Raw genomic sequence first — 21,451 nt, 5'->3', positions numbered from 1 at the left:
CTGTATCTTTCTCCTTGTTTCTTTCGTTTTCTTAATGCATTTGGCCCCATGAAATTATCTAATGTCTGCTGCTCTGTTTATCTTCATTTTTGATAGAAATATTTCTTTGCTGGGATAGTTAAAGGAATGTTTTTTGGGGAAATAAACCTTAGCATCACATGTTTTGGATACTATCTTATAATATTTACAAGCATACTATGTGCTATAAGTGGAGAGAAATGCTCCATAGGTGGAGAGAAATGCTCCATAGATGGAGAGAAATTTGTGGCCTGAAGCTTTGTCAAATTTTCCCTCTTTTCCTGTCAAAAGTCATCGTCACACTTCAGCTTTTCTATCCTGTCCTACTACCAGAACCGGGAGGAGGCAATAAAAGAGAACTCTACATTCTGTACGAACTTAGATTTTCACTCTGAGTGAGATGGAAAGCCATTGGAGTATTACGAATAGAAGAGGAACATGATATAACTTATTTTTAATGATCTCAATCTGCCTACTGTAGAGAGAATTGAGTTGAAAGGTGTAAATCTTAAGTTGAAATTCCCCGGAAAACAGTGCCAAAGGCAAAGCTTAGGTTATAATGCTCTATTGGAAGGTGCAGTCCTAGGGCAGCAAGAGTGAAGGAGAAGAAAAAGGGAGGCAGGGAGGAAAGAAAAGCAGATAAATAAAAGATATTGTGTTAATGAAGTGGCCATAAGCTTCACAAGAAAAATAGCTGGTTGTTTGGTTATATAGGACATCTCTGGACAGGCCCTATGGAATCAGAACTGACCATTAGGAAGAGGAAGAACAAGCAGTTTATCTGCTGGATCTTTCCTGTGTCCTGTCTCCAGTTTATCCCAAGAGTATTAAGCCCCCGACTTCCATGTTGTATAATCTCATCCTCCTGGTCAGACTCGGGGGTCACCATGATGTGCTGCATGGTACTCCATCTAAGCCTAGAAATGGTAGAAGGAGCCAGAGTCGCCATGTATCCAGTCATGTTGGCTTGTATGTCGGAGCTGCTTTGACCTCCACTGCAGAGGGAAAGCAGAGGCTGTGCAGGACCCCATCTCTCACCCTTAGGGAGACTAAGACAGCCCGTGTTGTTAGGAAATGAGGTAACAGTGGGTCAGCACTCTCAATGGAGAAAGCAGCTGAGGGCCCAAAAAGCAGGTGTAGCCAAGAAAACCTGGGGGTATGGCTGAGGATACGAGCTGGGAGGCTATTAGAAAAATCTAAGCAGGGATGTTGGCCCAGCAGAGCATGGGGGAGGTGAGGAGAAGTGGTCAAATTCTAGATATATTCAGAGGGTAGATATGACAGGATTTGCTGATGGTTTAGATATAGGGTTTAAAGAAGAGACTAAATGAGGTTACCTTGGGAGTGAATATGGCCAAAGAACAGATGCGTGGGCTGAGCCTTGTAAATCCAATAGTAAGAACTCATAAAGATGAGAAAAAAATCAGCAAAAACATAAAGAGGCAGCAGCCAGTGTGTTAAGAGAAAAACCAGGAGGATGAGGTGTCCTGGAAGCCAAGTGGAGAAATTCTTTCAAGGAGATTAAGCTAAGAAACTGTGTCACATTCTATAGGAAGGTCAAATAAGATGAGGACTGAAAATTATCATTGGGTTTAGTGACTTGGAGGTAGTGAATGACTGACAAAAGCAGCATCCATAGAGTTGTGGAGGCAAATGCCTGAATGGAAAGAGTTCAAGGGAGAATGAGTGCCAGAGAATGACAGATCGCAGACAACATCTTAGAGGAGTTATAACATAAAGGGAGTAGAAAAATGGGACTATAGCTGCAGAGAGAAATGGGATTAAAGGAGCTATTTCTTGTTTTTAATATAGCACAAATATAATATGTTAAATACAGAAACACTACTAATATATCCAGTCTGTCCATTTATTTCTTCATTAAATCAAACAGGATGTTGCTTCATCTTCTGATCTTAACTAGTGAAAACTACATGCTTATAAAAGAATTGTTTACAAATGAATACTTTGCTTTAAAATTATTTGGACATCTTGTACTGATTTCTATAATGAAACTTGATAATTACATCTGTCATATTTGGAAGATAGCTGTTTGAAAATCTTAACTTGCCTGGAATATAGTTAAGAAGCTGCAAAGAAAGAAAGGAAAAATATTCTCATGAACCCAAAGATATATCTAAAATCACTTGCTAGAGTATAAACATTGGTTAATCTATTCCACCCTTTGATTAGTTTTATCTGTAATTCTTTCAAGCTACAGAATTCCTCTTCCCAAATACAGATCAAAGCAGAAGGAGAAAGGAGCTTCTCCAAATAGATACACTCAAAGAAAGAAATGTGTCTTTCTTCAACGAGAAAAAAAACTGTAAAACCCAATAAGTATCTCAAAAGTCATAACATTCCTGAGCCTTTTGGAGCATGTACAGGAATACAGAGGATGTCTCATTTCACTGTGACAGCATTACTGTAACCATTCATTTTGGTTTTGAGAACAATGGGGTCAAGTCATCAAGAAAAGATTAAATCACTGATAGATAAATAGTAAATATAATATATTTTGAAATATATCTGTGGGATGAAGATCCTTAATGTTAAAAGATCTTGTCAATCTTGTGCTTAAAATAGTGCTTGATATACAGTAAGTACTCAAAAAGTTCTTATTGAATTAACAGATGATTTTCATGTTAATGTAGTTAAGAAGATTTTTGTGTATTTTAAAGGACAAAGCTCTCAATTACCCAGAAGTCTTAACTCTCTGAAGAGTTCAGGATGCTTACAATCCTTTTGGACTTTTGTAATAAACATTGATTTAGGCGTCATTTCATTTAGCTGCATCTCAGCAGAGGCCTAATATATTTATTTTTCAGTTTATACTCTCCCTGAGAATAAAGGTATTGTTAACTTGGCAACACAGTCACAGCAGCCCATAATTGCAGAATCACCTCAGATTAAAATTTGAAAATTTTAATGTAACTTATGGCTCTTATCTCCTTCCAGAAATCTTTTGTCCAAATCCTCCAGCTATCCTTAACGGGAACCACACAGGAACTTCTCTAGGAGACATTCCCTATGGAAAAGAAATATCTTACACATGTGACTCCCACCCAAACAGAGGGATGACCTTCAAGCTCATTGGGGAGAGCACCATCCGCTGCACAAGTGACAGTCAAGGCAACGGGATTTGGAGCGGCCCTGCCCCTCGCTGTGAACTTTCTGGTCCTGCTGGTCAGTGCCCACTTCCACATACCCTAAATGGGTTCAGAACATCTAGACCAGATCCTTCATTTTTCTATAATAAGATTATTGTGTTTGCTTGCGAGTTTAACTTTGTCATAAGTGGAAGTGTTAAAATTACACGCCATAGCTAAAATAGATGGTTCCAGCAGTGCCAAGCTGTGTTTGAATGGGTAAGTTGCTAATGAGACTTCTTGCTGGTGGAGTGGTGAGGAGAGTGGAGTAAGAGGAGGAAGGGGAGGCGTAGAGGGAGGGAAGGTGGTAAGGCCCAAATTGTGTAAATCAGGAAGAAAAATGTATTCATTGGAGAGGACGTGAAAACAACTGCCTATGAACACTAACCAATATCAGGATAACTGAAACACACTCTCCACAAGTTCATGGGCATGCAAAGGATAAAACTGGCAATGTGGATATTATTTAGCTAAGGCTTTAGCTAGTGTTCTGCTGAATAGGCTAAGTGACCAAAAAGACTCTCTTTGCCTTTGTGGCTTAAGACCTTGACTCAAAGCATGCCCATTTGTGAGCTTGCCTCTGGGCCCCACCTTAATCTTTGTCCGGGAACTCTTCCACTTTAGAAGTGAGAAGAAGCAAGGAAAGATCAGCCAAGGAGAAGAGTACAAAAAGGAAGTGGTTATTTCTTCCTCAGGACTGGAGAAGTTTGCCTGGTTCTTGAGGCCTGACATTAGGCCTTCCCAAGAACAGCAGCTGGAGTAGACTGGGGATGTGGCATCAGCCTTGGAATACCACATCATCTACAGGCGAGCCCTGAGAGACAAGAGCAATCCAATCAGAAAAGGCTATACGTGATGAGAGGCATTTAACCTTTCTTTGATCTCCCTCACCCTTCAACTGGGTAGTATATGTCAGAATCCAGTGAGATTTATTTAAATGCAGATACGTAGGCCCCTGGCCAGGCTTATTGAATGAGCAAACAGAAGCAGTCTCCTTCAAAGAGGAGGTAGTTGAGTTCAGACTCTATTTCAAAATATGCAGCACACAATATATCTCTCATAAAGAAGACATAGCGTCTTAGAGGAAGCTGCTTAATGGCTTAGTCTGTTTTGTCCTCGTCCTTAAATGTCTGTCTGAGCATCAGAATGAGAAGAGTGGTCTGTTAATTTCCTAGGGCTGGCATAACAAATTACCACAAACTAGATGGCTTAAAAAAACAGAGATTTATTCTCTCACAGATCTGGGGGCTAGAAGTCCGAAATCAAGGTGTTGGCAGGGCCACGCTCCCTCCTATGGCTCTAGAGGAGAATTCTACTTTGCCTCTTCCAGCTTTTGGTGGCTCCTGAAATTCCTTGGCTCATGGACACATCACACCAATCCCTGCTTCTGTCTTCACATGGCCTTCCCCCGCTTGTGTTTGTGTCTCAAATCCTCCTCTCCTTTCTCTTATAAAGATACCACCAGTCATTGGATTTAGGGCCCTCATCTCGAGATCATTACCTTAATTATATCTGAAAAGACCCTTATTCCAAATAAGTTCCCATTCTGAGATTCTGGATGGATGTACCTTTTGGGGTGACATCATTCAACCTACTACAAGTGGTGACTGCTATTCAGTGCCAGAGAAGCAGCTTATGGTGGGCACCCTGAGAATAAGGTAGAGAGGAATAAATGGAAAGAGACGGTAAAATATGTCTTGATACACACAAATACATTAGCACCAATAAATGAAGCTATGAATGGTTAATTCTAGATACAGGCGCTCTGATAGGAGGCCTGACACTTGAAACTATTAACTAAAACTCTTGCTTTGGTGAAATAAGAGCAGAAAGGCCAGAAAGGTAAATAGTTTTTCAAGTAGTAAAAGTTTCCTGATGACTAGATGCTGTTTGAAAGCACTATCCTAAGGTAACTTCAAGGGGAAGAAAATCTTTTGCTATTATCATAAGTCTCTGTTTCTGTGATCCCATCTATCAGCTTAATTGGAGAGAAAGAGGAGGTACTCTACTCTCTACTCACTTTGGAATTCCTATGCTTTTGCTCTCCAGGTTACTGTAAAGCCCCCAAGCAGTTCCCATTTGCCAAGCCTACAACCCTGACTGATGAGTCTGAGTTTCCAATTGGGACATCTTTGAATTATGAATGCTCCCCTGGGTATTTCGAGAATATGTTCTCTATCACCTGTTTAGAAAACTTGGCCTGGTCAAGTGCGGAAGATGTCTGTAGACGTGAGTAATGCCATCCTGGGAGCTAATTCATGTATGTCAAAGTGTCTGTGGGATCTGATTTAATTTGTTCAAATTTTGAAGGCGAGACATAGTTGCCCAAGGTATTTAAATGGGAGGTGGACTTCTAGGTCATCCCTTCTTATTGCCTGGAGTTGCTGCACCTCAGTTAGATATTCATTTCACGAGAACTGCTCTCACAAAAGGAATCGAAGAGAAATTTTCCATTCACAGGAAGTTACCCTTGATGGCTAAAATCATGAAATGAATAAAACAGGGGCACAAAAGAAAATTATGTCAGTCACAGTGAACTGTGATTGGCTCACTAAGATAGGGGGGAAAATCCCAAATTTTGCAGCCTTTGATTTAGGCTAATGGGATGAGAAAACAATTCTTTAACTATAAATGACCTTTTTGGGAGATGCACAGTAGTCTTTTTAAAAGCGGTGCCCAGTAGCTGCTTGATTCTGAGGTTCTATGGTGAGTTTCCTCAAAGTGGTCAATTCTGCAGAATAATCTGAAGTATATAGGCTGTTCTGTATGCTATACTCCAGTCTGAATCTTAAAAACAAAGGTAAATCGAACTCTACACCTACTCTCAAATTTTGCTTCTTTCTCATAGGAAAATCATGTGGAATTCCTCCAGAACCCTTCAACGGCATGGTGCATATAAACACAGACACCCAGTTTGGATCAACAGTTAATTATTCTTGTAATGAAGGGTGAGTTTGGAGCACTAACTCTGGAATATGAGTGTCAGAACAGCAATACCAACCTCTGACCCTGTTTTAGGTAGGCAGGCTGGACTACTGCCACTTTACTTCAAAAGTAAGCAGTAAGACTTCCAGATAGAGAAGGTAGCTTGAATACAGGCATATGACCAAAGGAATGTAAAAAAGAAGGAGCAATCTGTATCTGTATTATAGACAGGGGAGGGCATCATGATCCTGCCGGAGGTCATACATGTGAAACCTGGTAAGATATTCACTGGATGAAAAGGACCAGCCTGCCAACTAAGTCAAAGGAAAAATGCTGGTTGAACCGTGCAAACATCCTTAACTGAGATCAGCCAGTACTAGAGCAGAGTTGGAGGACCCTCAAGCAGGGGTTGGAGGGTAAATCATAAATGCAACAGCAGCTCTGGGAAATGTAAGTATGAAGTGCACAGAGTGGGGACGTTAATGGAGTTCTTGCTCTTGACTTTCCCTTGGGACAGGTGACCATGCTGGAAGCCTCTGCCTCAACTCAGAGGCAGCATTACAGAATGTGTGCTAATTTTCATTTGCCACAATCAATGCAAAGAAAAAAAGACATCTATATTAAATCTTCCTGCAAAAACTGCCCTTGGTCATGGGCCCCATCCTAATCTACCCGAGCTATTGTACCTATGATCCATCATGTTTAAACTAGGAGAAACCAAAATTTGCCCCTTCTCGCTTTGTCTAAGCCTGAGAGATTTTAAAAGCTTTCCACACAATCTCTTCACCAATCCCTTCTCACCTCCCCTTGTGAATAAGCCTAGAGCTCTCTCTGTGATGAGCACACCAAAACATCATGAAATATAAGGGAAGATACAGCAACTGAAAACAAAAGAGACCAACCTGAGAAATCAGAAAATATTCCTCCACAAATCAGTATACTCCAATAAACAAGGGAATAAACTCAAAACAGGATATTAGAAATCTCTCATATGTGTTTGTTACCCAGAATTTATGAAACATTAAGAGTTATTTTTAAGCTTTCATGATCTGATATCAGGAGACTTTACATATGGATAAAACACATGGGAGTCTAAAAAGCAGCAATAATCAGGAAATTGAATCCTGAAAAAATCCCAAAGAGATCATGAGAAAACAGAATTAAATTCACCAGAATTAACCAAGGACAAAACTGGAAATTTTGCATACATACACACACATGTACTCAGACATCTAGGTTTGAGAAAAAGAAAAGAAAGCAGAAAGAGGGGAAGCATTAATCAGCACATAATGGAACATAGTTTCCCAGACCAAAAATAAAAAGACTAGATTGTTGGAATCTTAAAAGCTTACAAAACAAATGCAAAGATTAATGATAAGAGGCCTTGGCCCTACATGGAGGAACTTTATGACTTTCAGATATTAAAAAAAGCACTGCAACTATCCAGGGATAAAATAAACAGAAGAAGAAGGAGAAATTAATATCGGCATCAAATATCTCTTCCACACAATAAATAGCAGAAATTAGTGTTTTGAGAGAAAATATTGTGTCATTCAATTTCTGTATTCAGCCAAGCTATCATTTATCTACAAGTCACAGATGTATAGTCTTACATGAGCAAGAACCCAAAACATATACCAATTAGATACACTTCCTGAGAGAAGAATCATTCCCACAAACCCATGTATAAGCTTTTTAAAGAAGAAATCAAAGAAATAGCAATGAGGCACAAAACTAGGAAAAGAGAGTCACGAAAATTATTTTAAATATGGATGTGAAACTAAATATAATGGCAGGACTAATTCTTAAAAGAGACCTCATGGAATAGGAAAAGAAGAATAATAAACTTGATATAAAATAATAGATTTTATCACTATAACTAGGAAGTTGGGGATGAAGTAAAGAAAAAAACTAAGCTTAATTTATATAGGGGATAAGTAGATAATACATATTCTTGACATAATAAATAAGGATAAAATGGCATTCCATACTAGTATAAAATGGAAATATGTAACTTCCAAATCACAAGGACAATCAAAAGAGTAAAACCACTTGCTCCATATAACAAAAGGGGTGAGAGAAGGAAAAGCGAGGGAGCTTTCCATCTCTCTTTCTGGAAATAGCAGCAGAGCAAGAATAGAGTTGGTCCTGTACACTATGGAGTTCTAGCCCTTGGAATTGTTAAATAAATGAAAGGAAAACAACACTATAAGCAAGATCAAACTCGTCAGTTATGACAGTACACGTGAATGCCTTAAATTCCCCTTTTGAAGGACAATGCCTTCCAAATATAGTCAATAGAAACATCTAACTACATGATAAGACAGATTCCTAACATAAAATGACAGAAAAAATCCACTTATAATGGTATCAAAAAAAAAAAATACTTAGGCATAAATTTAACCAAAGAGACACAAGACTTATACATTGAAAACTATAAAACATTGCTTCAATAAAGAAGACTTAATAAATGGAAAGGCATCCATATTCATGGATTGGAAGACTTAATATTTGTAAGATGAAAACACTGCCCAAAGTGATATACAGAGTCAATGAAATGCCTATCAAAATTCCAACAGTATTTTTTGCAGAAATGGAAAAAGTATCCTAAAATTCATATAAAATTTCAAGGGACCCAAAATAGCCAAACAATCTTGAAAAGATTAGGTTATATGCAAATACTATACCATTTTATATAAGGAACTTGAGCATCCACAGATTTTGTATCTACGGGAACCAATCCTCCGTAGATACCCAGGGAAGAATGTATACAAATGGCCAATAAACAATAAAAAGACGCTAAACATTATTAGTCATTAGGGAAATGCAAATCAAACCCACTTCACACCTTCTAGGATGGCTTTAATAATAATTATTAAAAACTGAAAATAAAAAAGTATTGGTGAGAATGTGGAGAAACTGAAACACTTGTACATTGCTGGTGGGAATGTAAAATGGTGCAACCACTGCAGAAATTGTAGGTATCTACACTATGAACTATTCTGCAGCAATCAAAAAGCCTTAATTAGATCCTGTATTCAGTGACATGGATGGTTGACTGTGGTGTGATATTAACTGAGAAAACAATTTGCAGAGAAGCATGTAGAGGGTGTACATATTTCAATAAGACATCTTCCCTGCTAATTAAGGAGCTTATAATTTCCTGGATGGAAGTACACATGGATGAAACAACTCTGTGTGGTTCCCTAAAGACAAGTACGAAAATGTCCCATGATCAATAAGGGAATTATTATATTGAGTTGTGAGGGACTAGAAATGAAGATGGGTTAAAGAGGTAAGAATTTAAGCTTGTCTTTAGAAATAAAGGACTAATTTTCGAATGAAGATCAGGTTTCTTTATGGAGGTCTCCCACGTTTAATCTGTCCTCTAATTTGTAACATCTACCTGATATTATTTTCTCATGGTGACTTAAGTGGGAAATATGTGTAGAGTATAATCATTTTTCATTGTTTACTTCTAGGTATCGACTCATTGGCTCCCCATCTGCTGCTTGTCTCCTCTCAGGAAATAATGTCACTTGGGATAAGGAGGCACCTCTTTGTGAGAGTGAGTTGAAATATTTTTCCCCATAATTCCCTCCATTTGATCCATATTTGCCCCTGGAGTTACAGTGAAGAAATCCAATCCATCTCGCACAGAGTTTTCTCTCAGATATTTGAAAACTGGAATCATGTGCTGCATGGTTCTTCTGGTGATTCTTTTTTTTTTTTTTTTTTGTGAGGAAGATCAGACCTGAGCTAACATCCGTGCTAATCCTCCTCTTTTTTTTTTTGCTCAGGAAGACCGGCTCTGAACTAACATCCATTGCCTAATCCTCCTCCTTTATTTTTTCCCCCAAAGCCCCCCAGTAGATAGCTGTACATCATAGTTGCACATCCTTCTAGTTGCTATATGTGGGACAGGGCCTCAGCATGGCCGGAGAAGCGGTGGGTCGGTGTGCACCCAGGATCCAAACGCGGGCCGCCAGTAGCGGAGCACGCGCACTTAACCGCCAAGCCACGGGGCCGGCCCCTTCTGGTGATTCTTTATTTTAGGAAGTAATTTATCTGAAACTGTGGAATTGAACTCAGATACAATTGCCCTACTTTCCTGTTTTTATAGTAAATTCTTTCCAGTGTAAAGACCATTCTCCTAGTGACTAAACTTAAAAGACATTAGAGAAAATTAAATTTGTCTCTGCCACTGCATGTTAGCACATTATAATCCCAGGAAGTAGATTGCTTTCTTCCTTATTATTGTTACTCTGAACAAGGAAAGAAAGTCTTATAATTCTTAGCAATTTCCCGAAGCCTCTGGTCATTCTGCACTTTATACTTTCCTCAAATTCTTCCAGGCTCATGCCCTAGTTGCATTAGTTCTTGATTAGTTGATCATCCATCTTGTCAATGGGATATTGTAAAGTAAACCTCAAAACTTTGAGGAACATGGAAGAATGACTGCCAATTGGTGAGGTGTTAAGGATGTGAAGAAATCAGTATCACACACACTGTAGATGGCAGTAAAAGTGGAGAGAAAACTCTGGAAGGCTAATTAGCAGTGTATATAAAAGGCTTAATGCAAATACCCTTCGACCTAGCAATTCCATTTCCCAGAATTTATCCCAAGAAAATAATCATGGAATTTTCCCCTGATTTTGATCCAAAGACACTCAGTGCAACAATATTTATGACCATGGAAAATGTTAAAACTCTAAATGTTCAGCATAGTTTTCAAACAGCTAATGGAAGAAATAACATTTATTAAAAATGGGTATGATAAGTTTTTTAGAAAGGTATAAAGTGTACCATGAGGAATTAGAGATTGAGATGCCTCATCCAAGTGGAAATAGATAGTGGATCTATATATCCACATGCCCGAATATTATTCAGCCACCAAATATGATACTGTAGAAAATATATCCATAGATACACATGCATGCACACACATACATCTCTGAAATGATATACATTAAATTTTTAAGAATAGTTATTTTGCAACCATTATCATTTTCTTCTTTTTGTTTGTCCATATTTTACAAATTTCCTACAATGAATGTGTTCATTGTATTCACAAGTATTTACCAAAAGAAAATAACACTGGCTTTTAAACATTCAAAGAAATGAATGAGAAGCTATAAAGGTGCCTCCTTTACCTGCCAATAATTTTAAATTCTCTGAAAAAATTCAAATTAGCAAGGTATTATCAGTTTACTATATAAAATTTTCTAGGCTTGGCAACTTTTGTAGGGGGTTATCTTTAATGAAAAATGTTTCCACTTCTATATTTGTAAGTCAGTCAACATTTAACTGAGTCAATATTGGTTATATATATGAATGTGAACATGTGTGTACTTATTCCAATATTTTAAAAATTATATGATAGAACATAGTAGTCATTTATCATTTTATTACCCCTGAATCTGTGATTATTTCATTTCTCTTGCCTTATATTTTATATTTTCTTTTCATGAAAGATATTTGACATGTAACATTATGTAAATTTAAGACATACAGCATGTTAATTTGATACATTCATATATTGTAATATGATTGCCATTTAGCAAGAATTAGCACCTCTATCATGTTACATAATTATCCTTTCTTTTTAGTAGCTGGAATAAAGTTCTAGTCTCCTAGCAATTTTGATGATTATAACACTAAATTGTTGTCTATATTCACTGTATTATGCATTATATTTCTAGGGCTTATTTACTACTCATTTTAAGTTTATACCCTTAAACAACATCTGTCCTATCCTCCCACCCCCCATCCTCTGGTAATAACCATTTTATTTTTTCTAGTTTTGCTTTTTTACTTCCACCTGTAAGTGATAACATACAGTACTTGTCTTCCTCTGTCTAACATCTCACTTAGCATAATGTGCTCAAGGTCCATCCAATGTTGTCACAAATGGCAGGATGTCCTCCTTTCTCATGGCTGAATAATATTCCATTGTGTGGAATATATACCACGTATTCTTTATCCATTCATCTATTGATGGAAACTTAGATTGCTTCCATATCTTGGCTAGTGTAAACAATGCTGCAAGGAACATGGAGGTGCAGATATCTTTTCAAGTTAGTGTTTTCATTTTCTTTGGACAAATACCCAGAAGTGGAATTGCTGGATCATATGGTAGTTCTATTTTAAATTTTTTGAGGAACCTCTACACTGTTTTCTATAGTGACTGCACCAATTTACATTCCCACAAACTGTGTACAAGGGTTCCCTTTTCTTCACATCCTTGAGAACACTTGTTATCTCATCTTCTTGACGATAGCCATTCTAACAGGTGTGAAGTGATATCTCATTGTGGTTTTAATTTGCATTTTCCTGATGATTAGTAATGTTAAGCATCTTTTCATGTACTTGTTGAACATTTGGATGTCTTCTTTGGAAAAATGTCTATTTAGTTCTTCTGCCCATTTTTTAATCGAATTATTTGCTTTTTTCTTACTGAGTTCTATGAGTTATTTATATATTTTGAATGTTAACCCCTTATCCGATATATGGTTTGCAAAAATTTTCCCCCATTCTGTAGGTTGCCTTTTCGTTTTGTTAATTGTTTCTTTTGCTATGCAAAAGCTTTTACGTTTGATGTAGTCCCATTTGCTGAGTTGTGCTTTTGTTGTTTGTGCTTCTGGTGGCACATCCAAAAAGCCATTGCCAAGACCAATGTCAAGGAGCCTCACCCCTACTTTCTCTTCTAGGATTCTTATAGTATCAGGTCTTATATTTAAGTCTTTGATCCATTTCAAGTTAATTTTTGTGAGTGCTGTAAGATAGGGGTCCAATTTCAATCCTCTGCATGTGTTTATCCAGTTTTTCCAGCACCATTTGTTGAAGAGACTATCCTTCCCCCGTTGGGTGCTCTTGGCTCCCTTGTTGAATATTAGTTGACTGTATAAGCAGGGGCTTAATTCCGGGCTCTCTATTCTGTTCCTTTGGTCTATGTATCTATTTTTGTGCCAGTACTATATTGATTTTATTACTGTAACTTTGTAGTATAGTTTGAAATCAGGAAATGTGATTCTTCCAGCTTTGTTCTTTTTCATTAGGATTGCTTTGGCCATTCGGGGTCTTTTGTGGTTCCATACAAATTTTAGGGTAGTTTTTTCTATTTCTGTGAAGAATTCCATTGTTATTTTGATGTGGATTCCATTGAATCTATAGATGGGTTTGGATAGTATAGACATTTTAACAACACTAATTCTTCTGATCTATGAATATGGCATGCCTTTCCGTTTCTTTGCATCTTGTTCAATTTCTTTCAGCAAAGTCTTACAGTTTTCCTGTAACTTTAACTTCCTTAGTTAAAACTATTCCTAAGTATTTTATTCTTTTTGATTCTATTGTAAATGGGCATGTTTTATTTCTTTTTCAGATGTTCCATCCGTAGTGTATAGAAATGCAACTGATTTATGTATGTTGATTTTGTATCCTGCAGCGTTACTGAAATCATTGATTACTTCCCACAGTTTTTTGGTTGAGTCTTTCAGATTTTCTAGGTACAGAATCATATCACCTGCAAATAGTGACAGTTTTACTTCTTCCTTCCTGATTTGGATGCCTTTTATCTCTTCGCATTCCCTAATTGCTCTTGCTAGGACTTCCAGTACTTTATTGAATAAAAGTGGTGAGAGTGGGCATCCTTGTCTTGTTCCTGATCTTAGAGGAAAAGCCTTCAATTTTTCTTCATTTTGTATAATGTTACCTGTGGGTTTGTTGTATATGGCCTTAATTATCTTGCAGTATGTTCCTTCTATACCCAGTATGCCATGGTTTTCGTAATGAAAGGATGTTGTGTCTTGTCAAATGCTTTCTCTGCATCTATTGAGATGATCATGTGATTTTTTGATCTTTCATTTTATTAATGTGATGTATTACATTTATTGATTTTTATATGTTGAAACATCCGTGCATCCCAGAGATAAATCCCACTTGGTCATGGTGTATGATCCTTTTAATGTGTTCTTGAATTTGGTCTGCTAATATTTTGTTGAGAATTTTTGCATGTATATTCATCAGGAATATTGGTCTATAGTTTTCTTTTCTTGTGGTGTCCTTATCTAGCTTTGGTATGAGGGTAATCTAATGCTGGCTTCATAGAAAGAGTTTGGAAGTATTCCCTCTTCCATAATTCTTTGTAAGAGTTTGAAAAGAATGAGTGTTCATTCTTCTTTAAATGTTTGGTAGAACTGGCCAGGGAAGCTGCCTGGCCTTGGGGTTTTCTGTGTTGGGAGGTTTTTCATTACTGATTCAATCTCTTTGCTCGTTATTGGTCTGTTTAGATTTTCTGTTTCTTCCTGATTCGGTCTTGGTAGGTTTTGTGTTTCTAGAAATTTTTCCATTTCTTCTAGGTTATCCAATTTCTTGACATATAATTGTTCATAATAGTTTTTCATGGTCCTATGTATTTCTGTAGTATCAGTTGTAATCTCTCCTTTTTCAGATCTAATTTTATTTATTTGAGTCTTCTCTCTTTTTTCTCAGTCTGGCTAAAAATTTGTCAGTTTTGTTTATCTTTTCATAGAACCATGTTTTAGTTTCATTAATCCTTTCTAATGTTTTGTTTTTCCCTGCTCTGAACTTTATTATTTCCTTCCTTCTGCTCTGAACTTTATTATTTCCTTCCTTCTGCTCTGAACTTTATTATTTCCTTCCTTCGCTAACTTTGGCTTAATTTGCTCTTCTTTTTCTAGTTCCTTGAGGTGTAAAGTGAGGTGGTTTATTTGAGATCTTTCTAATTTATTAATATATGCATTTATTGCTATAAACTTTCCGCTCAGAACTGCTTTTGCTGCATCCCATAAGATTTGATATTTTGTATTTCCCTTTTCATTTGTTTTGAGATAATATTTTATGTCCCTTTTGATTTCTTCTTTGACCCATTGGTTGTTCAGGAGTATATTATTTACTTTTCACATGTTTGTAGATTTTCCAGCTTTCCTCTTGTTGTTGATTTTTAGTTTCATACCATTGTGGTCAGAAAAAATAGTTTGTATGATTTCAATTCTTAAATTTGCTGAGATTTTTTTTGTGCCCTATCATATGATCTATCCTGGAAAATGTTTTGTGTGCACTTGAGAAGAATGTGTAGTCTGCTGCTGTTGGATGGAGTGTTCTATATATGTCCGTTAAGGCTATTTGTTCTAGAGTATGGTTCAATTCCAGTGTTTCCTTGTTGATTTTCTGTCTGGATGATCTGTCCATTGCTGACAGTGGGGTACTGAAGTCCCCTACTATTATTGTATTGTTGTCTATTTCTCCCTTTAGATCTCTTAGTATTTGCCTAATATATTTTGGCACTCTGATGTTGGGTGTGTATATATTTATGATTGTTATATCTTCTTGATGTACTGACTCTTATCATTATATAATGATCTTCTTAGTCTCTTGTTATCATTTTTGGCTTCAAGTTTCTTTTGTCTGATATAAGTATAGCTATGCCCACTTTCTTTTGGTTTCCACTTGCATAGAATATCCTCTTCCATCCCTTCACTTTAAGCCTATGTGTGTCCTTAGAGCTGAGATGAGTTTCTTATAGGGAGCATATAGTTGGGCCTTGTTGTTTTATCCATCTAGCCACTCTGCCTTTTGATGAGTGAATTCAATCCATTTACATTTAGAATGATTATTGATGTGTAAAGACTTACTACTGCTATCTTGTCATTTGCCTTCTGGTTATTTTGTTTCCCCTTTGTTTCTTTTTCTCTCTGTTTCTCTCTACCTTTGTAAAGTAGTGGTTTTCCATGGTGATTTGCTTGGTCTCCCCCTTTTTATGTTTCATGACCCTAGATTTTTGCTTTGTGGTTACCATGTGACTTACATAAAACATCTCATAGAAAAAATAGCCCTTTTTATGCTGATTGCACCCTATCTTTATTCACCTATAAATTTTCCACCCTTCTCTACTCCTTCCCTTTTATATTTTTGATGTCACAATTTATCTTTTTATGCTGTGAATTCATTGAGAATTTACAGTAGCTACAGTTATTTTTAATGTTCTTTTGCTTAAACCTTTATACTATAATTAAGTGGTTAACAAACCTTTCTAATATAGAGTTACAGTTTTCTAATTCTGAATGTTTTTCACCTTTGCTAGAGTATTGTGTACTTTCATTTGCTTTTATGTCAATAATTAGTGTCTTTTCATTTCAGCTTGAAGAACTCCATTCAGCATTTTTTGCAAAGCAGGTCCAATGGTGGTGAACTCTCTCAGTTTTTATTTGTCTGGGAAAGCCTTTATTTCTTCCTCATATCTGAGGGATACCTTTGCCAAATAAAGTATTTTTGGCTGGCAATTTTTATCTTTGAGCCCTTTGAATATGTCATTCCACTCTCTCCTGGCCTGTAGAGTTTCTGCTGAGAAATCTGCTGATAGCCTAATGGGGGTTCTTTTATAGGTTACTTTCTTTTTTTCCCTGGCTGCCTTAAGGATTCTTTCTTTATCATTGATTTTTGACAGTTCCATTATAATGTATTTTGGACAAGGTCTTTGCATTGAGATAATAGGGTGTTCTACTAGCTTCTTTGATTTGTATGTTCTATTCCTTTCCCAGGTTTGGAAAGTTCTCAGCTATTATTTCTCTAAATACACGCTCTGCTCCCTTCTTCCTCTTTTCTCCTTCTGGTAAATCAATTATTCATATATTTGTTTTTCTCATCTTATCTGACAGCTGTCATAGGATTTCTTCACTTTTTAAAAATCTTAGTTCTTGCTCTTGTTCTGAGTCATTTCTAAATTCCTATCCTCCAGGTTGCTAATTGTTTCTTCAATCTGATCTGCCCTATTTCCTAAGCTCTCTTGTGTATTCTTCATCTGATTCATCGAATTCTTCATCTCCAGAATTTGTCTGTTTTTTATTTCAATTTCTTTGGTAAAGAACTCCTATTCATTAATTGTATTACTTACTTCGTTGAATTGCCTTTCTGAGTTTTCTTGTAGCTTGTTCAACTCTTCATAACATCTATTTTGAATTCTTTATTAGATCACAATATTCCATGCCTTTGGGTTCAGTTGCTAGGGGATTATTATTTTCTTTTTTTGATTCCATGTTACTGTGATTTTTCATAGTTTTTGACAAAATGTGCCTCTGCAATCACATTTGAAGTAGCATACACCTTTCTTAGTTGTTTACTTTAACTGTTACAGTTCAACATGTGTCACTATAGCTCAAGTTTTGTTTTTTCTTTACCTGAGTTGGCTCTAGGGCAGCACTCAGGAGTGGGATGCTGGCATAGAAAAGAAGAAAAAGCTGGCGTAGAAAAAGCTGGTGGCAGAGTGGGGGGAGGTGTGGGCTTAGCACCTGGGGCTTATGTGGGTACCCACTGCCAGTAGGAAGATCCTCCAGTTGGGGTACTCCCAGAGGTCCATGGGCATACCTCCTGCTGAAATCCTGAAGCACACAGTAGAGAATTCATTCCTTCAGTGTCCTTTGTTATTCTCATCTGCTTCTTTCTTTTTCCTCTCCCTCCCCCTAGTCACGGAGGTCTCTCCTCAGAAATCCATGCTGCAGGAGAGAAATGGTTCCCTCCAGCTGTGACCCACATAGCTTGGCAGTCAGTCAGTCACCACTTTCTCTTTTCACCTCCTCTGTGGGGGAGGTTGCTGTTGTCACTGCTGGCAAAAGGAAACTGACTCCTAGAGATTCTCCTTCTCCTCTGCCTCCAAACTCATCTCTATCCTGCTTCTATGGTGTGCCTAGTTCTCCAGTTAGGCTGGCTGGACTTCCAAAAATTCTCTGTCTCCTTTGCATGTCCGCCCTGTTTTGCCCTCTCCAGCTTTGCTTTGTCCCCAGTTGTGGCAAGTGGGGGCGGGGCAGGTTCACCTAATCCCTTGGATCTGCAGCCCCTCCAAAGTCCTTTCCCCATACTTTCTGAAGCACAGGTGGGTAAAAATCTCCTGGGTGTTCTGTTGTAATGTGCAGAGGCACTTTTGTTTGGAAAAAAGGAACGACACACACTGCCATGGGCTGATATCACTCTTGTCTTTTCTCTTTTCCTGATGAGTAGTGCCAGAGGTGGTCAATTTAACCTGAAAAGATGTTATTAAATAATCAATAGAAAAAATAGCTCAGCAGTAAGTAGATAATTTAACAATCTATGATACAATCACAGAGATTATCCACTCAAAATCACAAATATGTAAACCATAATAATACATGGATATTTTTACAGGAAATAATTATCACAGACAGAACCCATATCACAAACACGTAAATTTCAACTATGTAAACATGTCTGATTATTAGCAAATATTAGAAGAAAAGTATTGTAATTATAGTTTAGAAAGTTATTTGATTTTTGTTTTTGTTATTTAAATTCATAGTAAAAAAAATAATTCTGAAAAAAGGAAAACTACAGAGAAAGTAAAAACATCAGTGGTTGTCAGGGGTTGGGGTGAGGGGTAGAGTTAATAGGCAGAGCACTGAGGATTTTTAGGCAAGTGGAAATACATAATGATGGATATATGTCATTATATATTTGTCTAAACCCATAGAATGTGCAACACTAAGAGTGAACTCTGATATAAACTATGGACTTGGGTGATTATGATGTGTCAATGTAGGTTCATCAATTGTAACAAATGTACAACTCTGGTGAGGGACGTTGATAATGGGGGTGACTATGCAGGTGTAGGGGCCAGGGGATATGGGAAATCTCTGTACCTTTCCCTCAATTTTGCCAAGAACCTAAAACTGCTCTAAAAAATTTGTCTTAAAAAAATTGAAAGCTAAGCTTTTGTTTACCATGCTCTCCCCTACTCCAGGTATATCTTGTGAGCCACCCCCAGCCATATCCAATGGAGACTACTACAGCAGCAATAGAACTGCTTTTCAATATGAAACAGTGGTCACTTACTGGTGTTTCACTGGGCCAGATGGAGAAAAGCTGTTTGACCTTGTGGGAGAACAGTCGATATCCTGTACCAGCAAAGACAATCAAGTTGGTGTTTGGAGCAGCCCTCCTCCTCAGTGTGTTCCTGCTAATAAATGCACAACTCCAGAAATTGAAAATGGAATTAGACTATCTGGAAATAGGAGTTCATTTTCCTTAAGTGACATTGTGAGATTTAGATGTCAGCCTGGCTTTGTCATGAAAGGGTCCAACATTGTGCAGTGCTGGGCCAACAACACATGGGTGCCTGAGCTGCCAAGCTGCTCCAGGGGTGAGTTTCATCCACTGAGACTCTGCTGGGGGTATGTGGGGAGGGTAAATGATAAGAGTTGTTGAAATTAAGGAAGGTGTGTGTGTGAGTGCGTGCACACACAAAGACGATGAAATTGTTATAAACACTCTAAACGTAACTCTACTATGTTATCTCTGATGATAAATATTGTCAAAAAGGAATGGTTTACCTTGTGTCATCTGTAAAACACATTTTTTATGCATTGTTTAATTTAATACTTAGAGTAAACATATGAAGTAGGAGCTATTCTTATTCCCATTTTACATTGAGAAATCTGAGTCATAGAGATGTTAAATAACCTTTCCCAGGTCACAGAGCTAGTAAATAGCAGAATGAAGCCTGGAATTCAAGAGCCTTTCTGATTGCAGAGCCTACTGATAATATATAGTGAAATGTACGATGAATATAATGTATGATAACAGTGACATAGATCTCTCATTGGAGGGCGTCAAGAGGCAAATAAGTCATGGGACCTAAATGATAGCATCAGATTAAAAAGGCCTGAGACTTCAGTCATTCTGTTCTAACTCCTCCGTGTTATTATTGAAAACTCGGAGGCTCTGAAAGGGGAAATGACTTGCTCAAATACAAGAAAATATATTTTTTTAAATTTTTATTCAATTATATATGGTTCAAATTGAGGCTCAAATGTATTCTGATGCCCTGAGCATACATCAATTGGGCTACGGATGGAGGCAGCCAAAATTTGAGTGAAAATATGCTCTAAGCAATATGTTCTCTCTTCAGAAATTCTATAGCTTATTTCTTTTAAGGGAATTTTGTTCTTGATGGCCTCTCTTGTCTTCTGGTACTGAATGGCTGTCTTAGCAGTGCAGTGGGAAGAATATGGGCTGGCACATAGGGACCAAGAGCAGGAGCAGGGAGGAAAAATGAAGGGGTACGTGTGACTGACTGCACAGTAAGCTAGGTGAGGGGGTCTGTTTGATGAGACTTGGGCAAAGGTGTCTTTTGTTGTTGCCAGAAAGGCTACCTTTCTAGGAAGTGTAAGAGCAGAACAAGCCACCAGCACTCACGAATCTGTACTGGACAGCCAGTACCCAAAAGCAAAAGGAATACTCTGCTTCTAGTCTTAGGAACATTTTAGTAGAACTAACACAGACAAGGTGTTGGAAAGACCTTGGTTCTAGTTACAGCTCTGCTCTGTGGCTTAAGTTTGGTCATCAGTAAAACATGGGTACTGAACTACCAGATCTTTTCTTTTAAAATCTGTACTCTGTTATTAGGATTTTTAAGCTCCCTGGAAGGCAGAGGGTATAGCAAAAGATATCTTCCCACAACTGACAGGCACTTTGCTATTCTTTCCACAGTATGTCAGCCGCCTCCAGAAATTCCACATGGTAGGCACACTCCAAGCAACAAGGACGACTTTCCCCCTGGGGAGGAAGTGTTCTACAGCTGTGAGCCCGGCTATGATCTCAGAGGGTCTGCTTCTCTGCGCTGTACGCCCCAGGGAGACTGGAGCCCTGCAGCCCCCAGATGTGCAGGTGGCCACACTCTTGTCTGGTTTTCAGATCAGTGATCTCTTGGTCACTCACATGGCAGTCTTACTCTTGTTTTTTTTCCTCCTAGTGAAATCATGTGCTGACTTCCTGGACCAACTCCCTAATGGCCGTGTACTCCTCCCACTTAATTTCCAGCTTGGGGCAAAAGTGTCCTTTGTTTGTGATGAGGGGTGAGTGTGACATGGAATGGAGACCAGGGACTCAGTGCTGGATAGTGACTCTTGGGTTCAGGAGTTAATCTACAAAGCGGGGCTGACCTATGGAAAAGAGGTACCCAGGGAGATTAATTTCTGGGTAGTTTTGAAATAAGGCTAAGGACTCAGTGGCACCACTATTAGGAGATAAAGAAAATGGCACATATAATGCAATGTCAAGTACAAACATAAATATAGACACTGAGCTTGAATTTATGGTTGGAACTGGAAGAAAATGGGTGAATAGTTGTTTGGAGGCAGGAAAATGTATTTTTATGGAAAATTTGCTGGTAAAAAGTTTGATGTATAAGACAAAAATTGTTTCCATTGTGATAAAAGTAGGCAAGGGTTGTTTAAGGAATCTTAAAGCCAATCAATAGTAGAATTTGTAACAGTGTATGGATAAGTGTTTTTAATCCAATCACATGTCTTTGCATCAGTAATGTCTTTGAC

The 21,451-nt window shown here is 37.8% G+C and overlaps 1 protein-coding gene across 1 annotated transcript in view; it reads left to right on the top strand.

Annotated features, from left to right (window-relative positions):
* CR1 (complement C3b/C4b receptor 1 (Knops blood group)) overlaps positions 1-21,451 on the top strand; it is a 105,753-nt gene that overhangs the window by 57,795 nt on the left and 26,507 nt on the right. Inside the window, exons 17-23 of the mRNA XM_087439670.1 lie at positions 2,974-3,201; positions 5,214-5,393; positions 6,013-6,112; positions 9,572-9,657; positions 18,862-19,260; positions 20,610-20,786; positions 20,872-20,974. Of these exons, the coding sequence (XP_087295796.1) occupies positions 2,974-3,201; positions 5,214-5,393; positions 6,013-6,112; positions 9,572-9,657; positions 18,862-19,260; positions 20,610-20,786; positions 20,872-20,974 (1,273 nt within the window). The remainder of the gene's footprint in view (positions 1-2,973; positions 3,202-5,213; positions 5,394-6,012; positions 6,113-9,571; positions 9,658-18,861; positions 19,261-20,609; positions 20,787-20,871; positions 20,975-21,451) is intronic.

The sequence above is a fragment of the Ceratotherium simum genome, chromosome 2, assembly GCF_057802395.1.
Source record: "Ceratotherium simum simum isolate JZ-2026a chromosome 2, ASM5780239v1, whole genome shotgun sequence".
Classification (NCBI taxonomy): Eukaryota; Metazoa; Chordata; class Mammalia; order Perissodactyla; family Rhinocerotidae; genus Ceratotherium; species Ceratotherium simum.
This window is presented reverse-complemented; position numbering and strand designations above follow the sequence as displayed.